The following is a 27,839-nucleotide window of genomic DNA, read 5'->3' on the forward strand; positions in this document are numbered from 1 at the left end:
GCTACCAATTCGTTTTCCTCTATACAGATATTAAAAAAAAAATGTCTGGAACTTTCAAGTGGATTCAAATGGTATCAATAACTATGCAATGGGCTAATTACTTCATTTACAGACAGAAAACCCTCCATTCTCTTGGTTTAATGTACTTCCAATACAAATTTCAAATAATTCACTTTTAAGCTGGGGCTTATTTCGGACTTTGCTAAGGCGGGAAGAAGGAGTCAAGATCTATGCTGACATAAGAGTTTTATGTTTTTATTACTATATGAGTATAGGATTGATTAAAAATGTACATTTCTGAAACTCATGGGCGGAAAATTGCCCCTCCTGCCCTCCTCAAAGGACACCCTTCCTGTTAAGCTTTGGACAGAAGTTGAGTGTCATTTGCATATGGTCATTTGTGTCTATTATTTGGATCAACTGATCTACAGCATGGATCACTTTTCTTTTCTAATGTCGAAACATCAGTTCTCGTAACTTCTTCCTTTTTTCTTTTCTTTTCTTTTCTTTCTTTCTTTCTTTCCTTCTTTGTAAATAAATTAGTCGCATGACTAATATGACAAAAATTATATTCCAATATCTAACAGATTCTCCAATATAACTAGAGTATCATTAAGTAGGTCCCCTTGAATTAAAAAGAAAAAATCAGCGTCCCGAATTAATTCTAAGAGGTGCACATTATATTGTATGTCAGGACCTCAAATCATCTAAGACACTTACAAAATATGCAAAAGAATTTCTTAATGACATTTGTAAGTTTCGACCCACGATGTGCAGGCCTACCTATGATTATTGAGATATCGATATGATTCTATCGCTAAATTTTTTTTCGTGTTGCCAGTAGTGAAATTATCGTCAATGATGTTATTAATTTGTTTGTACCGGTTCAATGGTTCATAACTCTTGTTCAACTAACCGTTAATGATGTTACCCTTTGTTTGTACCGGTTCAATAGTTCATAACTCTTGTTCAACTAACCGCCAATGATGTTATTCTTTGTTTGTAATGGTTCAGTGGTTCATAACTCTTGTTCAACTAACCGCCAATGATGTTATTCTTTGTACCGGTTCAATGGTTCATAACTCTTTTTCAACTAACCGTCAGTGATGTTATTGTTTGTTTGTATCGGTTCAATGATTCATAACTTCTGTTCAACTAACCGCCAATAATGTTATTCTTTGTTTGTACCGATTCAAACAAGAGTGTTCTATTGTTTTCATAGTTTATTTGGTTTTGGTTTCTTCATGAGGATATGTATTTATTTCCATTATTCTTAATAAATTGTTTCATGCATTAATTTGGGTATAAAAAATCGGCGATCTGCACACGTGGAGCCCCGCTTCATGCTTACCAAAAGGTGGAAAATCCAAAATACGACATCGGCTATTTCCATGGAAGATGAGAGGAGATTACGAAATACTGTGGAAGGAACTTCTCTAAGGAAATTTTTAAAAAATCAAATATTTTTCCCGTTTAAGGAGTGCTTTTCGTATATCAATACTAGAAATGTCCTTTGACCTTCTCAGCGAGCTTAATTGGATATAATTTGCAAGTTCAAGACAAGACTGTTTCTAAAACGTTCCATTCTTACTATGTGTTATGTAAGTATTCATACATTAGTATCCACATATTATGAGACTCATAGGTGAGAAATATTTCAGTATTTACTTCAGTAAAAGCGACACCCAAATGTTGTAATGAAAACTTTGAGACACACTATAAAGACATGTTGGTTCTTTCAGAACAAGATATCTTTGTTCTTACATCCCTACTTCCAGGCCATCGCCTAATATTAAGATGATGTAAGCATGTTTGTAAAATCATAGTTAACAGTGAAGTCTCCCTACTTAGAAGTGTAAAAGAGGTTTTCCAGAGTAGATATTTGGATCGTACTTCAAAGATTTTAATAAATGTATAGATAAATACATAGTATTTCACTTCACATCTTTCAAATATTTTCTGTTTTCGAATTATAAGAGCAACTGTATAGATAAATTTTAATTTATTTGTATCCGTATTGTTATTATTTTGTTTGGTTAGTTGATTCGTTCCACTTTAATATTTCTTTTCAGCACCGACGCTATTTGAGACATGAACGTATAGTTTGAGGTGGAATCCAAACTACTGTAATGCATTTAAATTTCAAGGCTCGTCCACCAGAAATGGAACTCAGGACACTTTGTCCACCAAAGGCGCGTGGGCACTAGTCAGTAAACCGACCGTCAGAGTTATTATTATTATTATTATTATTATTATTATTATTATTATTATTATTATTATTATTATTATTATTATTATTATTATTATTATTATTTCAAACATTCTCGCTTATAATTTTTTGATTCTTCTTTAAAAGTTCATATAGGGGCACGGTGGCTCAGTAGCAGAGCGATTACCTCTGATGCATGTGGTCCCTAGTTCGATTCCCAGTGAAGTAAGTTCATGGTGGACAACATTGCATCCATGCGTTTGGCTTTCTCGCGGTGCTCCCGTTTCCTCCCACTTTTCATTCTACCAATTCTTCCATAATCATACACTTATTTTATTCTTCGTCTCCCTTAGCCTAAAGATCATAAACGTGGGACGTTAAACTGAAAGATAAAACTTCATATGAAAACGAGAGGAAAAGGAGCTTTTACATTTTTACGAAAGTCAAAATATACCTTTTTCCTTTTAGAAAATGTCCTTTTCTCATTAAAAAAAAAAAAAAACAGGTAGTATGTCGCTGTTAGCTTTGACTTCTCTCACAATTCAGTGCTGAGCAAAAATAGTGTTGAAGTTGACACCCATACAGTCTTTGGCATTTGGATTTCAACAACAACATTCACACTTCCTTCCTTATTATAAATAATTGTCGTCCTTTTAAGTCTTCTGCTTGTTTGTAAATTGCCTTCAAGCTGGTGACATCTCTTGGCATCAGATAGGAAGCAGCACAGTTAGCAACAACTATTAACCTGATAGTGAACTATTTGCAATTAACGTGACTGATTGAAATGTTTATGCAACCCGTAACTCTTAAATGTTTTGAAGTTTTCGTATTAGCGTTACTCACAAAGTGATATGTTCTTGCATTATAAATATGACTTACAATGTCAAAGTTTTTCGATAAAATAAAAAATCACTGAGAAAACAGAAAAATTACAGCGGTTCATAACACAAGGAATACGGTTGATAATCAAAACAAGTGGATTTGTTTCACATTCTGAAACTATGGTATACTTCTATACTACGGAGATTCAATATTGAGACTGTAACTGGTTGTATTAGAAAAAAAGACCATCGATTGAACATATTCTCGAGTTGCTGAAGACATATTTTAGAAAAAACTTCTCACTATTTATTACTGGTTTTGATCTATGGTGATCAATGTTGCAAAGTTCGAACATATCGTATGACCATCTTAGGGAAGTACTCCCACCCCTTCGGTTCTTATATTCTACGTCAAATATCCAAAAACGCTTAACACTTTAACCCTTTCCTAGACAATGGGAAGAATTCCTTTCAATAAAAGAGACAGAGTATGCTCTTATTTCCTCAACTGGGAAGTGTTATTCCCAATAAAACCTCATTTTTTCATTAGTGGAATGGTAATTGCATTCGAACAGTGATTTTTTTGAGCTTGTCTTGCACCTACTATGTAAGTGTGTGAATGGTGTTTGATTACGGTTTTCTGAAGCTTCTTCCATTTTCTAGTTTGAAAAGTTTTTTGCTTTTCCTCTCTTAATACTGTACTCAAATGTTTTATATTGGCAATGGACATATAATATAAAATATAGAAGCAATAATTAGCATCACATAAGCTTTTATTGACTATTTTATTCTTCTCAGTCTATTTCCTATTGTGTGCTCTAAAATAACATTGTATGAGAATTGACAACGACGTCATACAATTAGCTACTTGTGCTCCTATGTAGATGGACAATAAACCTATAGCCTACATGTTGTACCCATTGCACATGACCCTTGATACGTTTTATTTGTGGAAGGATAGCTCAAGATGCGCTATTCTTTGTCCCAGAGGTAGCTGTTTACTACTAAATTATGTTACTATAATCCATCGGGGCTTATTCATAACAAGTTTTGTGGAGGGTATTAGGGTATGTGTGTTTCCTTGGCATATATCCAAGCAATAATATCCGGATCCTAGAGAGCATAAATCCAATAACCTAGACGACTCATAAACATAAGCTAGAAACAGCATCATCCTACCACTTCTAGAAAAGCGTAACCTACGAAGGGGTCAAGCCAAACGTCAAAATCACATTATTTATTCCGGTGCCAGCAGCGTTTACTGGTCTATTAATAACACGTGATGTACCTAACATATATGCACATAGAACCCAGTAATAAACCGTGTGCACAGAGTATATGCATGTGGTGCTTAAAGTGTTAATCTTTTATATGGAAAATCCAAACACCAAATTTCATGTCTCTAACTTTAAGGTATTCCGAGATATGGTTTCTTATAATAATTGTAACCTTCTTCCTTCGTCTTTCTTTCTTCACACATCTATTCTTCCCTCCTAGGACAAATATAAGAAACTGTAACACTGATAAATTATTTTAAATAAAATTCCAAATTTTATATTTCTATTCTTAGAAAGTCCCTGTTATGAACTCTTATAATAATAATAATAATAATAATAATAATAATAATAATAATAATAATAATAATAATAATAATAATAATAATAATAATAATAATAATAATAATAGTGGTAATTATAATGGTACTGGTAATTTTCGTCTTTTTTTGATTTCTGGGTTAAATAAGAAAAAACACTGCAACACATGTCTAATTATTTTAAACGAGAATACAAAATATCGGATTTTATATTTTTAACCTTAAGAAATTCTTTGATATTGCCACTTTATTATAATTTTAATCCTCCATTTTCTTCCTCACCGCTTTTTCCCCTTCTAGGTTAAATATCAAAAACGCTTAAACAGGTATCTGATTATATTAAATGAGAAGTTCATATACATAATTTCATGCCTCTAACCCTCAGATTCCTTGCTGTGGATGTTTGGGTGTTGATTACTCACTCACTCAGAAGTGCCTCTTTTATATCATCACACGTATATAATATATGTTAATGTTAATATTGTCGCCCTCCCCCTGATCTAGTTGCTATCCACATATACCTTTGATGCAGATGGTAATGGGTTCGATTCTCAGTGGGAGAGCACAAAAATGTAACTTCACAATCATTCATGTTCATCAATCATACGTCTCTTTTAGTGAAAAGGGCATGCCCGAGATACGTTAAATTAACGAAACACTTCATTTGTAAAATATTGTTCAGCTGTAAGCGTGAAGGAAAGTTTAATATTTCTGTATTTCTGTAAGTTAAGTCATATCAATTATATTTTATTGGTAATACAAATCTTTTTGTGAAATCTAGTGTCCTCATTTCTTTTCAAGTCTGTCAAATTGTACCCGTAGATATATTCGAACATCGAACTCGAAAGATAAATCTATCCATCCTAACAAGAAGAATTGCTAGAATAGTGTAGATAAACGTTTTGATTCTCATTATCGAAATGAACTGATGACAAAAACATGCCAGGTATTGAGAATACACATGTAAGGCTAATACAGGATAATAACGACTAATGGACATGAATGATGGTTTCCGGACAACAGACAATTGAAACATGTATAATTCAAATGCAGATAATCCAAATATCCATATGGCATCCTATCAACATGCAGTGACATTTAGCAGTTCTTTTCGGAAAAGTGCCGTTCTTGAAAGAAAAAATATTCTAAAAAATCAAAACATGTGAAAGCAGAGACAGTATGCAACATGGCTACACTGAGCTATGTGTTTGGTTGCATAAGGTGTAGGGGCACTAGAAAGTCACGAGAAAGATAAATATAACATTTGGTGTATAAGTGACATCAGTACTACGAACTGTGATATTGGACTTCAGAGCACAAGGAAACAAATGCAATTGCCAAAGTTGTGAGAAAAAAGAGACAAAAGTTTGTAAGGTACGCTTAAATACAGGATAAAGTTATTCGCATTATAAGAGTTTATTTACCATATCTTAACATGAATCTTTAAGCTCTGAAAGGAGATTCAGATATAGATCTTAAAGATTAAATATGTCCAAAACAACAACAACAACAAAAGTGGACTTGATTCCCTTTTGCACTGAGCGCGCCATATCAGCAAGCGCCTAAATTCTCAAATAACGAAACACGAATTTTATTTTTCTCGTGAAAAATTGTCAGTGCAAATTATCATGTAACTGTGAATAGCTCAATGTTATAACATATATTGAAGGACCGAATAGATGCAGAGTAAATACCTTTAAAAAAAAGAATACCGATCAATTTAATTCCTATATACCGTTAAGTTTTGCTGTTTTTATTTACCGTGAACTTACTGTCATTTCATCTAATGGAAACGCGAAAGGATTCTAATATGTACTGTACTAACCAGTAAAAAATTACACTGTCGAGAAATAAAACAGTAGTATTGTGCAATGAAGATGATTAGTACTTCAGCAACTACTTTTTTCCTCAGCTGTGTCACTGTTATTGCTATCGTGTACTCTAGCAATCAGCCTAGACACGATAAATAATTGCTGGGCATAGTACTCCAGCGTGGTAGCTTAGTTAATATCTATTAATAGATGGAACTAGGAGAAAATGTAGCAAAGAAAGAGTTAATTATTTGTACTGTGACTTCTTAGGAAAAAGTATACTTTTAATAAAACATTACGGTTTTAAAACTATACACTTAGTAACATATGTCTGATGAAAGCAATATTTCAATGCAGTAACTGTTACACAATTTGCCGAGATATTTTACATTTTTTTTTTTTTTAGAAAAAAGTACATTTTTATAATTAGATTTAATATTTTTCATTGGTAAAACAAAACTGTTTTCTTTATATAACATTAAACTAGAGACAAATAAGTCTATTCATGATGACTGTCAATTTCTCGATTTTCATCGCTTTTTCTCCAAGTTTTGAAAGACGTTTTAAGTTTTAATAATAATTTACTGAAAGGATTTCCAAAATAAAAAAGATTGGTTTTCAGCTTGGAATAAAAGTTATAATCCTCAAATTAATGTTTTTCATTTTCTGCGAATAAATTCTATATTTAAAATAACTCTCACTGTATTCGTGTAACGCCTATACTGACATGTGAGAGTTAGCATTTTTTTTAAATGTTTTATTTTATAGCAAGCTAAAGATATCTGTAGTAAAGAATCAACAACACCTACATTAAAATATTATCGGATTTATGAATTCTGGGCGTAATCCGGACACGCAGAAATTTGGATAAGTGGGAAAATGATTTAAAAAAAAAAATGTTGTAAGGTAAAGAAAACTCCAAAATCACGATTGTTTAATAAAAAGGTAGACCTAATGTACGTTGAAGATAAAATCACTTTTCCTGCAAACAATTGAAAAATATAGAAAAATCTAATTGATTATAAATTTTAACTTTGGTTTAAATGGGAATTTCTATGAAATTATGTATTTACATATAGTTTGCGAATTACTATTTTTAAGGAGTTAGGTTTACCAAAAAGTCCTTTATGAATTAACTCTTTATGTTGATGTGTCTGTACGAGAGTCACAAAATCTGAATAATTATTGGATGATCACTATCAAATTTTGCCAATGTAGAGGGTCGCAAATTAAGTTTGTTGATGTAGTCTAAGTAATCTATTTAGTTGAACCCAAGATATGGATAATAATAAATCGGTTCCCTACATACTTCTATTGAAGTAGTTATGGATATCATCCTTGCTTGATATACTACCAGCAGTACTCTTCAGATTAGCGGCTTACTTTTAATCCTCAGGGTGCAAAATACTAATTTTTTCGTGGATTGTAACGCTAAAATTCAATTAAAATATTTTCTAATCACTTAAATAATATAATATTTATTCATCTTAAAGTATATTGTATTTAATTTGATGCAAAATGCTATATTTAAGCATAGACTTAGTAAAATTTAACTTGTTAAAGAGTTTGCTTTATCAAAAAACAAACCAAACTTCTACACGGGGTGTACACTATGACACTGGTACTTGTTTATATATATATATATATATATATATATATATATATATATATATATATATATATATATATATATATATATATATATATATTGTTCCGAATATTTCGCAATCTGGATGACTGGTGTTCAAATATTTGGAGCTATAGATATGCGTATCTTAAATACTGCTAGTTTAATTTAGCACTTGATAGAAAAAAAAATCTTTGTTTAAATGTTACCACTGCAATATAGTTGAATACCATGTTACAAATGGGGTGTTCACAGCAAAACGAAATCAAATCCAATTACCAAAGTTGTGAAAAAAAAAAAGAAACACAAAGTTTGTATATGCTTAAGCACATGAAAAACTTAATACTGCTTTCTATATTATAATAGTTATTTACAATTTCTGAACATGACTCTTTTAAATTCCAAAAGGAATTTCAGATAGAAAGCAGAATTCGCAAATAAGCTGCACCCTAAAATTTGAAGGAGCAAAAAAAAAAAAAAAAAGAAGTGATACTTGAACACAAGCCGTGTGAAAAAAGAAAATACCGGTAATCAGTTTCAGGCAGTTTGAGGAAAATATACATAACTACTTATTCCTAGGCTTACTAACTCTTTCTTCTCTTCACGATCGTTCATATTAGCGACAAACCAATAGATCCAAACATGAAAATGAAATGAAATCTTTCAGTTTTACGTTCCACGATTATTCCAGCTAGGCTAAAGGAGACGGTGACTATGAAAAATGAGTGCAATGGTGAAATGAATAAAGTGGGAGGAAACGAGAGAACTCCGAGAAAACCCACAAACACTGTGTTTGTCCACCACAAAGCTCACTTGGCACGATCTGGGATCGAACCAGGGACGCCACTCACCAGAGGTGATCACTCTATGGCTAAGCCATCGTGCTGCTCTCTCAAATAGATTGACTTCAGTAGAAACGAATACCGGTATAAGCTTAGGGAACAACGAACATGGCAAATTCAAAGAGTACATTTTGAACAATGCCGACAGTATTGATAATCTTATTGTTGGATAACATTACGGTATCTACAATATGGCTAGTTTCGACAATGCTATATTTGTGTAGTTCTCATTTTAACAGCATACGATATGACGAAATGTCATAATTTTTGTTAGGTCGCAACTATAAGATGCATCTTAATTTTTCACAATTAAAAATTGAATAAAATGAGAATTTCCTTGATCCCCTTGTGCACTAAAAGCGTCAAATACACGAATTGGCTAATTTTTACTGCATTTCTCCTCAAAGAATTGCCACTACATTGCAACGTTTTTCCTATAATGATATTAAATAAAACGACAGCATACCAATTAATGCTTTAAAGTTAAAATAAATCGATTCTTCGAATGTTCGTTACTAGAATATTGGAAACAAATATTAGGATATTCAAATAACGAATGTTTGAATAATTTTAATAGCAAGATTAGCACCAATAACACGAAGGTTAGATTATGTAGATAACTACGCATCAAAGGTAATACGTACGATTTACGTTAGTATGTAACTTACATTCTAATTTAAGAATTTTTTACATTACAGCTAAGGTATGTATTTTCTCACTTTAATGATGATTCAAAGAGAATACACCATAAAGTTCACTTGTGTTGTCCTAATTATCTAAGAAAACCCAACGTTAAAACTCTTGTAGAAAGACCAGGAGATATAAGATAAAACCTAGTCTTCCCATGTGGTTGCCTGCTCTTTTGGACCCCAGTGAGATAATCTTCCAAAATAGGACCATGATGCTAATGAACAAAAAGGGGGATGAGAGAGGTAAAGAAATAAACTGCAGCTACAATTCTTTCAACATGTAAAAATACCAGTTGGAGAGCGAATGGATAGGTATTTAAAGAACGGAACACTTCGGTGGTGGGCTTGACGTTACGCCTCACTTCCGCCTGCTGTGGAGCCGACGACAATCTTGACAAACGTGGCTTTACAATCTGCTGAAACTTTAATTGATGACTATCCATTCTTCCGGTAGAAAAATCCACAAGAAATGGAGTGTGCGTATTCAACCGTCGCTCGCAATTTCAAAGCGAACAATGTGGTCTTTAGTAAATCTAAATTTACTGATACTTTATATATTAGATATGCTGTCAGTTTCTGATTTCAACATTTGTTTCCAAAGGAAGTTGGCTTAAAATACATTCTGGAAAGAAAGACCTCTTACAGAGATGTACTCACACTTCAGAAGCTTAGATCAGGAATAAATTTAGCTTATCAAGTTCTGTGCAACAAGCAATAAAAAGTGTATCTTTTAGAAAGACCTACAAATAACGTAAAATAAATTTGATAAATAAATATGTATGATGTAATCTATTTCTAATTAAAAAAACAAATATATTTTTCTTGTAACTTTTATTTGTATGACAAAAAAATCTGCATGTGATGGAAAATATCTACCTCTTGATATTTGTGTCCAGATCATGGGTTACTAAATGGAGTAGTATTGTTCCAAAACGTTTTATGGCCCACGATAGTGCCTTGCAGGCTAAAGGAGATGGATTATTAATGAAACTGAATGAGTACGAAAGATGGTGGAATGAGAATCTTGGAGGAAACAGGGGAACTACAAGAAAACCGATGAACACGATGTGCGCAAGACATCTAATCAAGAAATATATCTAATTATTAGGTTACTTAAAAACCATTACTTAGTTAATAAATTAGTAAAATTAATTCCGGTATTTTGATATACTCTAACAGAGAAGGTAAGAACTTCCAAGTCATATTATCTACTTCTTTATTTTATATGTCTTCTACGGTCACCCCTACTTTTCAATTTTAGTAAATAACGTAAAGACAATGAAAAACGTCAAAGTTTACAAAGGAAGCCAGATAGTATCTATAAAATGATAATAAATAAAGGTAGTTTTAAGACAATATGCAGAAACTTAGTTGTCCGAAAATTTAGTATAAAAACTTAAATTTTACACTCAACCTACACAGCAAAAAATAAATCAGTGTTTGAACATGATGTGGACATCTTTTAAAAAAAGCAGCTTTTGGTCATTATTTAACATGTCCGAAAATGTATTGAAATGTTCTATCCGTGAACAAAAAAAAAAAAAAAAAAAATCTATATGGGTAACCAGGGCAAGAGTGAACGCCGGGGCAAGAGTGAAAACACTATTTACGGAGAAGTGGCAACGTCGATAAATAAGCGAATGTTGAAAACTAGTTCGGCATGGCACATGCCAGAACGGAAAAGGAAAGGAGCCGTGTGCGTGCAGTGTGAAGAGCAGCAGAGTGGAAAGTTTGTTTTAGAAGGAAAGCAGTAAAAGATTCGTAGGTCGTGTCACAGTATGTAATGTAGTTTCAGTTGAAGGTACAGGACTGGAAATATTTCATGGAAAAGCTGTATCGGTTTGTATTTCTTATATTATCAGTAGTATGCAAGAAGAAAAAGTGCTTAGACCGGGGATGACGGGCAATGATTGAATGCCTGAGGCGGGGCAAGAGTGAACGTTCACTCTTGCCCTTTGTGGTATAGTTGGGTAAAGAAAATATTGGAGCCAACATGTTACATTGAGTAAAAGACATTTGCAGAGGTAAGAGAAATTGGTGGCCATAGACTACTAACAAAAGTTCGCATTATCGTTTAGAATTTCAGTCTGAGCACATGCCATACCGCATGGAAATGTCGACAGGGAAAGTTGCGCTGGAACACAAAATAAGCTAGAACAGCAAACAAGTAATTCCCATCAAAGTCATCCAACCAATCACAAAGCATCACTCATTAGTCAAATATACCTGTACCGGACGACACGGATATGCCCTGCCAATTCCGTGGGGAACTATTTTTCAGATAACCCAAACGTTGAAATATATATTTCCTGTATCATATGCAATGAGTGGTCTCACGAACAATATAACAATTTTGATCAAAGGAAGTCTGTGTACGTGTGTGACCACTGTGTACGTATGTAGCACCGCACGTAACAGTTTTGTGGCGAATGTTGAGCTGATTCCTCCTATTTTCATATTTTGTCATTATAATATACTGTAACTTTTGTTGGCAGTTCCATTTGTCACTAATGTGTTTGGTATTTTATACCTTCCTGTAGTTCCAAGTAACCAGTACATACACATCTATGATTCAACGTGTTTCTTGGCGTTTATGTCTACGCTTCTATGTTTTCATTCGACTGTACAGTGTTGCTCCAACCGTTGTTTACTCTTACCCCATCACATGGGGCAAGAGTAGAAAATTTTTCCTTCGCCAAAACTATGTTATTCCTCTGTATTCTCTGCTTGTTTTGTCGCAATTAGACTGTATATGTTATTAGAGATAAGAGGCTTTTACATCAAAGATATATTGCGTCTTTCGCTGTCACCATTACACCGCAATTCTTTGATTTACAAAAAGTGTTCACTCTTGCCCTGGTTGCCTATAATGCCTTCTAACACTGGTTGGCAGGAACTCTCCTAAGAGTGTTTAAAATGTACTTGAACTTCAGATGTATATAAGGAGTATACGGAAACGGAAACGATTTTTAAACAGTACTAACATATATTACCCGCTTCTCTGGGTTGAAATAAATAATTTGATGCACATCTTTGTATGTTGTATGGCTCAATTTGGATCTACGCTGCATCGTAAGTATAAATGTTCATCTTACTTACTCCTACAATTATGGATTCAACACTGATATTGCTAATTTTCGATCATTTTAATGTATGTTACCCCTCCTCATATCCCATGTGTTGGGGCTGGATATGGATTTAAACAGCATCAGAAATATCTCTGTTCATCTCGGCGAACGCAAGAACTATGGATTCAACACTAATGTCATTTTTACCATATATATATATATATATATATATATATATATATGTGTGTGTGTGTGTGTGTGTGTGTATTTCCCCCTCCCCATGTTGCGGGCCATGGCATCGGAAGTGTCACCGTTCATCTCAGCGACCCCCAAAAATGTGGATTCAGCGCTAATATCGGTCATTTTCGATCATTTTTAAATATCGCTTTCTACCCCTTCACAAAGTTGCGGGCTTGAATTTGGATTTAAACGGGATCGAAAGCATCACTGTTCACCTAAGGGACCCAGAAAACTAGAAATTCGACAATGATAGTGGCCATTTTCGATGATTTATATATATCCCTTTATCATATATATCATTTATATATATATATAAAATTTATATATTTATATATATATAGACCTTCCTCCAAGTGATTTTGGATTTAAACCGGATCGGAAATGCACTGTTCATCTGAATAATCCAGAAAACTATGGATTAGACACTAATATTGGTTATTTTCGATCATTATTACATATGGCTCCCCCTCCCCCTCCTCCGTACTGCGGCACACGGCATCAGAATTGTCACTGTTAATCTTAGCTACTCCTAAAACTACGGATTCGACACTAATGTTAGTCATTTTGGATCATTTTTAAATGTTTATCCCCCTCCCCTACGTTGTACCCTCCCCTATCAGGGCTGAACTTGGATAGAAACAGCATCAGAAGTGTCACTGTTTCTCTCATCGACCACGAAAACTATGAATTCAACATTAATATCGGTCATTTTTGATCATTTTTAAATTTCTCTCCTCCTCTCCCTCCCCGACGTTGTATCGTCAAAGTGAATAGCCTAAAGTAATCCCTGCCCATAAACTCATGTATGTTGAAAATTTGATTGAGATCGGTCGGGTGGTTTAAGAGTGATGAAGTCACAAAGGCAGTCAGTTTTATTTTATTTTTTTACTTACATCTCCCTTCACCTCTCCCACGTTGGCTCGTCAAAGTGAAATGTTAAAAAATACCCAAGATCCGACCCTCATATACGTTGAAAATTTGATCGAGATTGGTTGGCTGGTTCAAAAGTTATTAGGTTTTATTAGTTTTTATTTATACGTCCCCTCCCCTCCCTCTCTTCTAGGATCTACCGTTAAAGTGAAATTACAAAAATGTTTCCAGATCCGAACCTCATGTATCTTGAAAACTTGATTGAAATCGGTCGGATAGTTCACGAGTTATTAAGATACAAAAATAGTCACTTTCAGTATTATATAAATTGATTTTTATATATATCTCGCTCCTTCTCCTCCCCTACGTTGCTCCGTCAAATTTAAATCCTAAAAGGGATCCCAGGTCTGAACTTCATCTATGTTGAAAATTTGATCAAGATCGGTTGAGTGATTCAGGAGTTATTAAGTTTTATTTATTTTCTTATACCTCCTCCACCACCTCTCAGTTCTACCACCAAAGTGAATAGGCTAAAACCAGCCCAGCCTCGAACCATATCCATGTTACAAATTTGATCGAGATCGGTCGAGCGGTTCAGGAGATTTAGAGTCACAAACATAGTGATTTTCAATTATATATATATACTAGCAGCGTTCACCCCGCTTCGCTGCGGTCACCCCGGAACGCAATAAACTTTGTTACTTAGATAATTTTTACTTTTTCGCTTTCAAATTGCAGTAAATGTTAACATTATAGCGCCTGTCATTTATGTTAACCCGCCGAGTGACACGGTCATGCGGGTTGCATATAAATACGTTTATTTTTATACCTATGATGAACTAACAAAGGATTTGTGCGTTCTCTTTTATATAATAGATATATATATATATATATATATATATATATATATATATATATATATATATATATATATATATATATATATAGATTAGGACATTTTACACATCATCATTTACACTTTTAAAAGTCGTTTCTACCCATGTACTCATCGGACATATAAAAAATTCAGGTACATTTTAAATACTCTTGAAGCACTTCCTATTAACCGCTGTTAGAATACATTTTAGTTTTTTTTTTTTTTTTTTTTTTTTTTTTTTTGTTCACTGATGGGACACTTCAAATAATTTTTGGACATGTTAAACTAATACTAAATAAAATAAAAACTTTTTAAAGAAAAATATTATTAACTGACTTCAACAAAAGCGCTAGAAAGTAGAAAATACTAATACTAATAATAATAAAGCTCTTAAAAGTAGAAAATAATTCATTAATAATATCTATAAAATATTTGAAGTCTATGCCAAGCTAACAAATTAATGCCTAATTTAATGTAACATTATTTTCTTAGCTTGGCATAGACTTCAAATTTTTTATAGATAATAAAAAATATTTTGTACCTTTAAGCGTTTTATTATTAACATTTTCTGCTTTATAGCGCTTCTGTTGAAATTGGTTAATATTGTTTTTCTTTTTTTTAGTTTTAATTTTCTGCTTTTTAGTACGTTTTTAAAGTCGGTTATTTTTCTTTTAAGTTTTATTTTTCCATTTTTCTTTAGCCCCAACAGTTTATTTAGATATCTAAACTAAAGGTAGTATGTTAACTTACTATAAAACGGGTCAGCCTTACGAAACAGATATGGTCAAATATATTTTTAAAAATCGGTCTACGCGGTACGGCATTATACTTGAACATACATACTATATTAACTATCAAGTATCGAGAAGTCGATAGTCTAGCTCCAGAGATCCTCATCAGATCATTATAAAATTTATACTAATACACAATAACACACTGAGCAAGGCTATGTGATAATATGTAAAAAAAAAAAAAAAAGTATCACGTAACAGTTTCAACACAATAACTGTGTCTTCATCAGACTTCCACTCCTTCTGGCTGCTTGGGAGTTGGATAAGGCCTGATAGAATAGTTATAAAATTTATATGCAATCTGCAAGAAAGTATATTCCTTACACATCTAAGCGCTATTATTGTTATTATTTAAAATACCGATATGGACCGGGTGCTTGAAGCCCTGTTTAATAAAATACTATGAACGTCACTCAGAGGCGTTATCGTTATTTTTAAATTATATTTATTTTTAGTTCAACGTCCTACGATTATACACCGAAGCTAAGGGAGACAACGATAATGGAGTGGATGATAATGGTGGAATGAAGAAAATTGGGGAAAACGGAAGAACCCCTGTAAAACCTACGCTACAGCACAAAGTACAATTGGCGCGAGCTGATATCGAACTTGGGACCGAAATTATATATAATTTTAGATGATTGGAAAAATAAACACAGTTTTGGTACTTACCTCGTTTTGAGATCATTGAGCATTCCAACATATTTCTTAGCTTCCTGTTCTTTCGCTGCCTTCACATCTGCTGCTTTTTCCCTTTTAAGGGCTTTTACAGCATTTCGTTCGCTTTCGAGGGCCTCTCGAAGGGACGCCACTTCGCCCTTCAGCTGCTCGTTGGCCGCGCGGAGCAAGTGTAGCATATCGTCCCGGGACCGTTTCGTTCGTGACGTCATGTTTACGTGTCGAATACAGGACCAATATCTTCCTGGATAAGGTGTGCTCGATCTCTGAAAAGAAAACATAAAACTTTACGTTACTGGTATTCTGGAATTCTTCATTTATTGACTGTTGTAAATGAGAAGTCTTCGAGAAATTATGAAGACATAGTTGTTATCCTTGATGTATTTGTTAATGTAACATTATTTTAATATAAACATAAACATGAACATGTTTTTAAGTGTTCAAAGTGTGCTCACAACGTAGAATATTTAGGACATGTAATTGTCCTGACAATTATTCTCTTCAATGATTGACCTTGTATCTTTATTATCATAGATTATTACTATGAATTTTCAAATATATATATCTCATTTTTTACGTCTTGCTATAAGCACCAATGCGAGGAAATATGGAGGGGGAGGATCTAGGGTTGCCCATGAGATTAGACACAATTTTCGTGACGAGACAGAGCTCTTCCAATAGAAACATACATTTTCAGAGACGATTACTTCTCGACAGCTTTCCGAGACAAGACTGCCTCAACTAAACTTAACCCTATAGAAGGTTTTGTCACTGTAAATCGAAATAGAGGACTTATTAGATGTAAGTGTGGTTGATGTGATAGAATAACATTCTTCTAACAAGATTACTGAGAACTAACACCCTGGAGCTACAAGAAACCTTGAACATAGTGTTTCGAGGAGAAAATCAAGGAAGTTGTTATAACTTAGGTATTAGCAAATCCAAACTAAGTTCTCAATTTATTAGTGAACAATTGAAGCTGGGAACAAGGGGAAACGAGAAAACAATCTATCTTCCCTTCTATCAATAAATAATCAGGTAGAAAGAAAATTGTTATTATTTAAACAACCTGCAATATAAAGTATATACTAAGAAAAGAAAATGTTATACTCCCATAATGTGAAATGCACCTGGCGAGTTCTTTTTAAAAACATAGAAGAAATATTTTGGAGAAATAAGATTATATGACTTAAACATTGGGGGGGGACTCAGCCCCTTCAACGACAATACTGAAAAGTACTAAAAGGAGTTTGAGCCCTCAAGCTCTGGCACCCATATTCCTTGTGAATTTCTTGAAAGTATATCACGTATCAATTAATCTGTAGGTTACTAACTCTCCAAGATAGTAAAAAATTGGTGTCTCACTACTCGAAACACGTATATCGAATACTATCACTTTATTGATCCAATTCAAGTATCACATCTATGGTGTTTAAAGTCCATATAACATAGCATGGACAGTTAAAATATTCAACTGAACCCAATAGCAGCTAAAAGTTTGTAAGTGATAGATCAAAAGGAGGATTATACAGTAATAACTGACGACAAAACAACCCCTGATATAAACCTGAAATGAAGGATTCAATATTTACCGAACTGAAGAGAATCTGGCACAACAAGATTACGTATCTACTAATAACACTTGTGAATGAAAAAGGCAAAACATTAACATGCACAATATCTAACTGGAAACATTAAATATTATCAGTTAGATTGTTCTTTTACATTACTTTTTCTACCACACTTTGAATTTATGCACAAGAAGTTCCTCAAGACGATTCAAATACTATAATTCTAACAATTTAATACGGTGATCGAATCTGTGTAATTGAATCACTATTTGGACACGAAACCGAGGAATTTGTACATTCAATTGATGAAGGTTAAATGACTGGATGGGTTGGAAACAGAGGCGACTCTAAAAGGTGAAAATTGGGGAGGGGGCAGCCAGAACCCAGACTCTATGATAGGTATATCATAAGTTTACTAAAACTTCAAAAAATATATAAATAATAGCTTAAATTATTTTTGTCACTCAGAAAACTGGTGGGACCTAGGCCCCCCGGCCCCGGGCTAGATCCTCCATTGATTGGAAAAATGTTTTGTGTACTAGAGCAACTCAATTAATTTAAACATTGGCTCTTGAAGAAGATGGGTTTCAGGGAATAAGAATATATGCATTTATGATGCGATGATAGAGATGTTCATTGTTAATTTAAGTCACATGAAGAAGTTAAAACATCTATCATGACCAGCGTATTAATTCTCTGATATCATTGTGTACATAGGAACATCTAGTGCCTCTAGTGCACATAGGAACAATAAATGGCAAGACTTCTTTTTTTATATAAATATAATCAGAAAATTAATACATTCACAAAATTATTTTCGTGAAGAATTACAGAAAACACACGTTGTTCCTAACTTGGTATACACGTCAAATACAGCACGTTAAGCTTTGCTCATAGCACAAAGTAACAACTAATACACATTCTCACTGTCAGTTACAGATATTTCTGGTAACCTAGGAAGGTAAAAGTCTTAGTGTTGAAATAACCCGGTAACAGTGGTTGTGTTGTTTTTAACACGGTCATTTTTTAGTGTAGGACCTTAAAAGATCGTAAATCAGTTTCTTAGAGATTGGACAATCCTTCTCCCAAGGGGAAGAAGAAATGTTGGCTCATAGCTGGAACAAGTGAATCGATCTTCAAGGAGGCTATGTTGAAAAATGAGGTAAATTTTTTTTCGTATTTTTAGGACTAAAATGGGTCATAGGGTAGAGAATAAGAATCAACCGTGTATGAGGACACCAAATTGGGCTAACAACATAACAGTTGAGCAACGCGCTGCGTTGGAAGGACAGAAGTATCCAGAAATCAGACGAAGGTTATGTTATCAACCGAATACCATCCCCTTTTATATAAGTTAACAGTTGTTTCCCCGAATATCGGATGCTAATTTATTGATATATTAGTTGAAATTTAACAATTTTAAGCTAATATATTAGGTAGAATATATGCTTGAAGTGAAATACAAACCAACACTTGAGATTTCATATAGAGATTTATGTCAATATGCAGGATATCTGGAAAGTTTTTGATCACTGAGAAACACCGTTTCGAAATGCTTATCTTGAAAAGGGATCTCTACGGATGTACAAACAAGTTTCCATACACGTCTGCATGTTAGTGTAGTGAAGATAAACCTCCCACCTAGTATGGAACAAATGACATGGTCCTCTATACTGTGACGATAGATCTTGCACGAGGTCCATACACCCGCAAATGTCACCAGATTCTAGCTCTGGTCGAGGTTTTGAACCCACGTTAATACTAAGTTCTGTCTGTCATAACGTTGATATTGTATAAGGACGTAAAACGAAAATTAAGGAACTTACTCAAGAACGGAGTTAAACTCGTAGAATTCCCGCGAATACGACTGTAGACATAATAATAAGCTAATAATGAATTACAATGCAGTTAATTTTTTTCAGACAGCTCTTATTAGAAAGTTTCTAAACAACTTATTTTTAATACATCGCTGATGTTAAAATGGATTTCGAGGCCTAGTGATTGATCTAATTATTAAATTACTTAATTATATTAAAATGAAAGGCAGAATTTAATATTAGCAAACAACGGGTATGGCTTCGGGATAGTCCGTCCACTTTTGCAACAGTTTAGATAAATTTAGTTACAATTATTGCAACTTTATACTTATACGTATTTCGCTCCACTTACATGTAATATTCCTCCCCCCCCTCTCTCTCTCTCTCTCTCTCTCTCTATATATATATATATATATATATATATATATATATATATATATATATATATATATATATATATATAACCATTTAATTCTTTTCAATGCTTAGTATATTCATTACCTATATTTGAGCATATTCATTTAGTATATTCCCACACATATATTCAACACACATAAATAAACTAAGGGCAAAATATTGTCAAGGTAATACATGGAATATTTACAACTAAAATGTACACATTAAAAAAAATCAGTACAATATATTAATTGTAATATATCTTTTAAAAATATTTCTGTGTCCTTCAGAAGTTTTTTCAACAGAAGATATAAATACAGAAACCCATAGACAAATTAGTTACAGACGATAAAGGGAGTTTGTTAATTATGCCCAAATTGAACTTGGCACGAATGAAGTGGCCCTGTTCCAAAATGAAAAAAAAATGTGTTTTCAAGTTGTATACTCACTGTGATTAATGTTTGAAATCAAATAAGATGAAACAGAAAATATATAAAAATGTATAATTACAGGTACGTAGAGTAAATATAGATTATTCAACACTATAATATTGGTATTGATGAATTAGAATTGTTGGCACAATTAGTTTCAAAGTTTTTAGTTTCTTTAAAATCATGAGAACATATTTTTTTAAGAATAAAATCGTGATATTAGTACGTTTGTCTGTTACTCTACACAATAACTCTTGAAATAAAAGCGATTTTTTAAAAATATATTTCACGCAATATATAATTAACTAGAGTGATTATCTAGGCCAAGTTCGTAATGGAGTCAATCCGTTACCATTTTAGGAGTAACTGATTTTAACATGCTGTATAGTTTAAACTCAATACATTCCCTAGCTTCTATGCAACCTGTACAACATCAAAGAATTGTTGGTTCTCTATCATAAAAGGATATGGAGCTTTTCTTACTTCAAAAAATTCATTAGCCTTTCTCATCAGCAACACGCTATAGTGCTGCCAAAATGTCTTGAACCGTGGCAAAAAGGCGAACTAAAGCTCACACCCCCGACACCCCCACGCGTTGAACCAATAAGGGTTCAGCTGTTGCTAACCGAGAGAGTCTTAGCAAAACGGAGTAGAATTTCTCCAGCCGACAGCAGCGCCTGAAACGGAAGACTAGGTGTCAAGTCAAGTCAATGTGGTATATCTATAGTAGACATTATAAGATTGTAATGTAATACGTGGTCCTTAGCGTGATTCTCTTTTCTGTCTTTACAAGACTTTTTAAAGTATGAAATGCTAATTGAGAATATTTGGAGATACTATGAGGGAGGTTACTAGGAAATAAACAGAAGTTCATACATATTTATACTGTAGTACATAAACTGCACTGCAGCAAATTGTCTGGTCAAATTAAGTATGAAGGAAGCTTTATTAATAATATACATTCTAGAGAAATGTGTTCGAAAAATAAATAAGTTCCATAACGAAAAAAAAATGTGATAAGAAACAACTAAAATCAAATTTGAAGAACTTCAGTTACATTTCGATTACGTAATTCTAACTAGCTTTTTTCATTAGATTACAATATATAGAGTTAATAGAAGTTGTTGCTTTCTACAGAAACGTCAAACAGGAAAAAGTAATACGAATATCAAGATGCATGGCATTAAACACATGCCAAAATTTAAATAGATTTTCACCCTCCCAAGTAGAACTAAAATGTACTTGAGTTACATTACTTACGATCACAAGCATAGAATTAGGAACTGCAATTACTCTCTTGTAATATCTATCTATCTATCTATCTATCTATCTATCTATCTATCTATCTATCTATCTATATCTATCTATCTATCTATCTATATATATATATATATATATATATATATATATATATATATATATATATATATATTCCTGACCATATTACAGGTATCCAGAATTATATATATATATATATAATTTTGTTAAATCTAATATTTTAACATATATCGCAAGTTTTTTTAAAAAAATAGATTGATTCATTGCATGGTAGTTTAACGTCCCTTTTCAACAACCTATATGAGACTTGGACCTACAATTTAACTCTTTCTGAACGGGCTTTAAAATACTTTGTTTTCCCCAACAGACGAAAGTTCTTTGGTGTTTTTCTCAAATTTGTACAAAACAATCCTTTCAGTTGTTTTTATTGTAAAAGTACTGCTCAAAACTTCAAACTTTTAGAAGATTTATAATTTAATATACTTATGATAATTGTTCTAATATTCAGAAATATTTCTCATGAAGACTTTCAGAAATAGAAGAAAAGATACAACATCGTGTACGAATTTATTGTATAGGTATTGACAATAAATAATACAGAAATAATTGATCCAAATATTTTTAAAATTGAGTATATCTTTCACTGCTTATTAGAAAATTCTCAGAACCGGAATTTTTGTGAAGGAGTTTCAAAATCTGATCACTATCCATTCTCAACAGCAGAAAGGTGAACATAATTAGTGTTCCAGTAAGCTTCCCCTACGACAAATAAATGAATTGTATCCGTACTATCTAACGGCTCAAATCTAAACAAAGTGGTGCCAATAAATGTGTACAGGAGACACTGCGAATATAGCCCGTAGTTCATTCTCAATAGAACAAAGGGCGAGCAATATCCTTCGCTCGTCTTACTGGACATAGTTCCACGACAAGCATAACCTGCCGCTCGTCCGAAAAGAGTTAACATGGAATTCGAATCACTATAGCTTCCACTGGGAATCAAACCTGGGTCTCTAAGCCGAAGGGACTTAGAAGTCCAAGGGATCTCCCATTAGTTCCAATCACTCGACACTAGCATTTAAGTAACATTGAAAAATATTTCAAGTGCTCCATAAGGAGTTCTGATGTTTTATCAATGAATTTAGCAGCAACTAAAATGAAGTTTTAGGAACCATGCCCATCCATCAAATCCCTTCGTGACTAGTCTTTCTCAATATTATTTGATTTACACATTTCTTTCTTTCTTCTTTCTTTTCTAGACAAAAAAAAAGCAAAAGAAAACGCATACTTTCCCGAAACAAAATATTGAGAAAGGGCTATCGTGAGTTCTGTTCTTTGATTTCGATGTCTTTAAAGGCATCAATGAAATATCACTACATATTATACGTTTACTTATCTTCCCCATAATTTTATTGTAAATATTAATTCCATTATACATAAACAGACTTTTAAAATATTTATTTCCCAACGTAATATTATAAACAGTTTTCCATGGATTCGACATTAATAAGCGGAACAAAGTCAAAGAAAGCCAGGTAAGTAGACGTGAAAGAGAAATGCTTCGTTCTAGTATGTTATTCCTAAAATAGTAGGCTAGTTGAGTTGCATAAAATCATGCAATGAAGCCTGGGCTAATACTTATTGCGTACTTAAGTAGCACTGTACAAGTGTATACAGGTGAAGGATGAATTCATGCGTAAGATGCAAAGCGGAGAGTAGGTATGGCATTTCAGTAAATATTACTTTAAAACGATGGCTGTCACATCCTTGTTCTCATAACTTCTACATTCGAATATTCCTAATACATATCACGGTATACAAGGGAAGAAAATATTCTAATGTCACGTTAAACTTTGCTACATAATGTAGAAATAATATGATGATATGTATCATCATTCTCACCATCACAAGCATTCTGCCATTATTGTAAGATTATTTGCCGGAAGTAATGAGCTTACATACACTACTTAAAGGATAATGGAGCTATTCATGGGTTTCCCAGGGATTTCAATACGATGTTTCTATCACGGGATAATATTTGGATGTCCAAAAGTACTGTGAGTATCTACCAAAGCCCAGTAACGCCTCATAGGAATCCCGCAGGAAGTCCCTTTTCCGGAACATGAACAGACCCCCAATTTTTCGCAACTGACATTCCTTGGAGCTGTAAGAGATGTATCAGTACTCTGTGGATTGTTTTACGTAATAATTACCCTCGTTAATATAATTTATTAGAATTCTTCTTCCCTCTTCCTCTTATGTTATTTCATATATTTTATCTAATCCATAACCCAATTTCTTTTCAAATAAATTTTAACAAGTTTTGAATTCTTTTTCTTTTTCAACTTTTTTAAAGCCCTGTACTAGTATTCTTTCCCAAACTTAACCTAACATTTCGTCATCGGATTTTCTCCAGATCTACTTTTCGTAGGCTTCTAATCGCTTCCTTTAGTAATGTTCACGTTTCTGTGTAAAATGTAGAAACTGGAGGGGAGAACAGATGTATAGTTTTTATTATTATTTTTTTTATTTTAAAGGTAGTTAGATGGAATCATTATCGAAGATTTGAAATGTGAACGAGAAATAAAAGCAATTACAGAAATCGTGAAAGAAAAGCGTAGGGAGAAAGAAAAAACAAAAATAAAGAGTTGTGGGTCGTTATTAAATAAAGAGTTAAAGAAAAGACGTCAAATGTTACGTATACAATATATTACTGTACTTGACAATATTGTATTTTACTGTAGATGATACTGAATTATAAGTAGTGTCTTTTTTCTTTTTTATATTAACAGAATTCTCAAAGCAATAGTCATAATCTAACTCTTAAACAGTTTAAGTTGAATAAATAACAAAACCTTGGCTTGCGAACAGCCAAGCTATTAGCCCGCTTCCTGGTCCGATTACCGATAGGGCCTTACTCGCGAGTACATCTTTATTCTTAATAGCATACACGAGAGAAACAAAAACTAAAATAATAAATACTCATAATTCAGTATGCATATTAAGGTAACTAGTACTAATCCCTTGTAGTTATATTGATTATGTGCTTTCGCAGTGGCACACCCAAGTTCGATTCCTGGTGGGAGCTTATTTGCTTTAGACCCCATATTAATCTGTAGATCCACGTCTTATATAACCTGGATGCTGAACGGGGCACTAAACTCGAAATTAACCAAAGAACTAGTATTAATGTTCTAAATTCACATTAATATTTCTAGTAAGAAGATTCTAACTTACACATAAATGCTGTTAATCATTGAATTGATTTTGAGTTTAAGCAGCGAGACGTGGACTTACTGATTAACATGCAATCCGAACCACATGAGCTCCCGCCGGGAATCGAACCCGGGTCTCCTACGCCAAAGGTGCATACGCTAACCGCTTAGCCACAAAGGAGCTCATAAATGCTGTTAAGTATGCTAGGAATGCAGTCGTTCTTCCAGGGAGCACATCCCCCCCTTGCAGTTGGGTAATTATTCTCCGGAGCTATGATTAATTAAATTGCTGTTACATGACACTGTTATGCAGGGCACGTCCTTCAGTAAATAGTGTCCTAGTGCAGCCAGTCCCCTCACATTTTGATTTTGTCCCTCTCTCTTCATTTTTTTTTGGGGGGGAAAGTGTAAATAAATATATTGGTAATAGTTTAGTATAACCAAATTAAATTCTAACTCATATCGTTTTATTGGAGTATTTATGATTCTTAAATCTATAAAGCAGAAAAGAAAAAAATTCTTTGGTTGTGAAATGGGAAAATCAGTAATTAAAGAAATCATTAAATTTTCGAGATAATTAACCACAAAAAAGTTACCTCCTCGCCTGCTGTTCCAGCTGTTGTCAGATCTTCAGGATCCGATTCATCCAAAAGTGTACAACTCCAACAAGCCATTGTTTATTCTGTTTATGATGAAGAAGAAACAGACTGTCGTTTTACGTTTTATTTTTTTTTCTAAAATAAAATAAGCAAAAACAGCTGACGCGGGAAAATGGCCAAAGTAGACAATATCACCACACTACCTTCACACACGTCACGTAACAGGAAAATAAACATATAGAGAAGCCAAAGTTGAAGCAGAAGTTGCTCGGAAATTTTAATCAACTGTGACATTGAAAAGTAATATGGTAACTTCTTGCTGATACTTGACAAGACTGTAGCAGAAGTAAATAAAAGATGATCCAAAGCACTGCACTGCACTTTTCTTCAAAGACTAGGTTAACAAAACATTGTCGTAATAGATATTCGCTGTCTGGAATGATATCACCACCATAACGCAATGTCCTTAGTGAAGAATCACAAATGAAAAATATGACGAAACCAAGGAGGCAGAATCTCGCGTATGCAGAAATCCATCCATACACGCACAGCTTTTTAAAAATGAGAACAAATTACAACTGCTGTTATGCATATGATTTAAAAGAAATCACTATTGTCTTCAGTTGAATGGAATGGTGCAAGTAAGAAGTTGTTGCGTATATGTTTCCTTTTTATAGAGAGAAATATAATAGGGTAGCTTTCGCGGGCACAGGTAGATATGTACTGCAGGCAACACAAAAGGATTTTAAGTTTTGTTTTAATTTAGAAACATTCCCGTAATGTTCAGAACTAACTAACAGAGGGTGCTGACTGTGTGAGGGTTGCTTGGTGAATGACTGCTTGGTGAGAGTTGTGAGTTTGTGTTTGTGAACGAAAAAAGAAAGAAAGAAACAGAAAAGAAATAGGCAAATGTTTGAAAAAAAAAGAGAACGAAAAATGAAGTGAAGGCAATGGAGACAGACAGAAAGAAAATAGGATCTTGTGACAACGAAGCACGAGTGATAAAGAAAGAGGAAAAATAGAAGAAGAGCGACATAGTTGCCAAGTCCGACGGTGTCAAGAAGAAAACTCCTTGCCAAGATTCCAAATAGTAACAGTCAGGATCAAACCTCGAAACTGTTAGTTCACCCGAGTTGTTGACTGGGCTTTTGCGCGTGTGTGTGCTCTATCTGCATGTACTTTGCATCCTACCTATCTAACATGCCTAAACAGCAACGAAAAGAATTTTTTCTCGAAGTTTTCAGAGACTGCTGACTGCTTGTTTATTCTGAACATTCTTTCACTTCTACATCATCGTGGCAAATACGATTTATTAGTATTTAAGTCATCGAACGCTACTTTCTTTAAATTTTTTTTCTTTCTTTCCTGTTTTTTTTTTTTTTTTTTTTTTTTAAGTAATCTCTAGGCGGACTAGTTTTAACAAAGTAAGATATCTTTTCAAAAAGCTGTTCAGGGGAACACCATTTTAAGTGCGTACGATTATGGAAATTAAATTCTGAATACGATATTCGTCTTATTTAATTTTATATGATCTTTTGGTACAAAGTGTTAATGTCAAAGGAGGATGTGATGAAATCATATTTCTAAAATTGTCTTAGTGTTGAAATAAAATCAACGGCGTTATAGTACAAAGAAGTGAATTTTCATTTATTTTTTTAATTAATAACAAATCTGAGTAAAGAAGTTCATTTCTCACGTGAGCGCTCTCGTTTTGCGCATGTTTTCAAAACATTTCCGAAATTAAAGAATAATACTGAAATTTCTCTGCAGTTTTTAAGCCCCTTCACACATCGGGATGAACTGGGGGGCAGACATCCAAATTCCTTTTCGAAACGTAGGGACCATGCGAAAATGTCCGTTGAAAAATTTCTTTTCTTCTATCGCGCTGGAAAGTAAAAATATTACTTACTGTTGGTAAGATATTACTGTTGGTATCAATACGTTCTTCATTTAAGAAGAAGAAAAATGATTTTCAAATAAATTATGGTTCATAGGCTTTTCATGACGAAATGAACTACGAAAATGATCTCAAAAAATTTGACTACTCTAATCAGCGGTAATTTGTACTTACTGGAAACCTACGAAGAATAATTTGTATTATTGTTCTTTGATTTTGGCAATATTTTGGGTTCTTTTTTTAAGTGAAAAATATAGATAGTACTGCACTTTCAAGTACGTACTCTTACCAACGATATTTATATTTAGTGAAGCAACGTAAGTTTAGCTGAACAGAAAAAATAACTTATATACGGACGAACAATTTCACAGTTTTTCTCATTTTGTGTGTCCTTATTTGCAGTTCAGCGGTATTATTTTGTATATATCCAATGTCTCCTTCTATCAGCTGTCCAAAAATATTACCAGGGGAATAGTTCAAGCAAACCTGTACCGTATAACGTATTGTTTTACACATAT

At 33.3% G+C, this 27,839-nt stretch overlaps 1 protein-coding gene across 7 annotated transcripts in view; it reads right to left on the minus strand.

Moving 5' to 3' along the window:
• Positions 1 to 27,839, minus strand: part of LOC145689749 (uncharacterized) — a 506,237-nt gene that overhangs the window by 391,094 nt on the left and 87,304 nt on the right. For 2 of the 7 annotated variants that reach the window (XM_081763950.1, XM_081763957.1), the window contains exons 1-2: positions 25,422 to 26,319; positions 16,112 to 16,383 (exon numbers count right to left, since the gene is read on the minus strand). In XM_081763950.1, the coding sequence (XP_081620076.1) occupies positions 16,112 to 16,383; positions 25,422 to 25,499 (350 nt within the window). In that variant the 5' untranslated portion in view covers positions 25,500 to 26,319. Of the gene's footprint in view, positions 1 to 16,111; positions 16,384 to 20,815; positions 20,928 to 25,421; positions 26,323 to 27,839 lie in introns of those variants that run through there. The other 5 variants (XM_081763966.1, XM_081763964.1, XM_081763947.1 and 2 more) reach the window with 4 other exon arrangements.

This window comes from Thermobia domestica, chromosome 1 (assembly GCF_964235325.1).
Source record: "Thermobia domestica chromosome 1, izTheDome1.hap1.1, whole genome shotgun sequence".
NCBI classification, from domain to species: Eukaryota; Metazoa; Arthropoda; class Insecta; order Zygentoma; family Lepismatidae; genus Thermobia; species Thermobia domestica.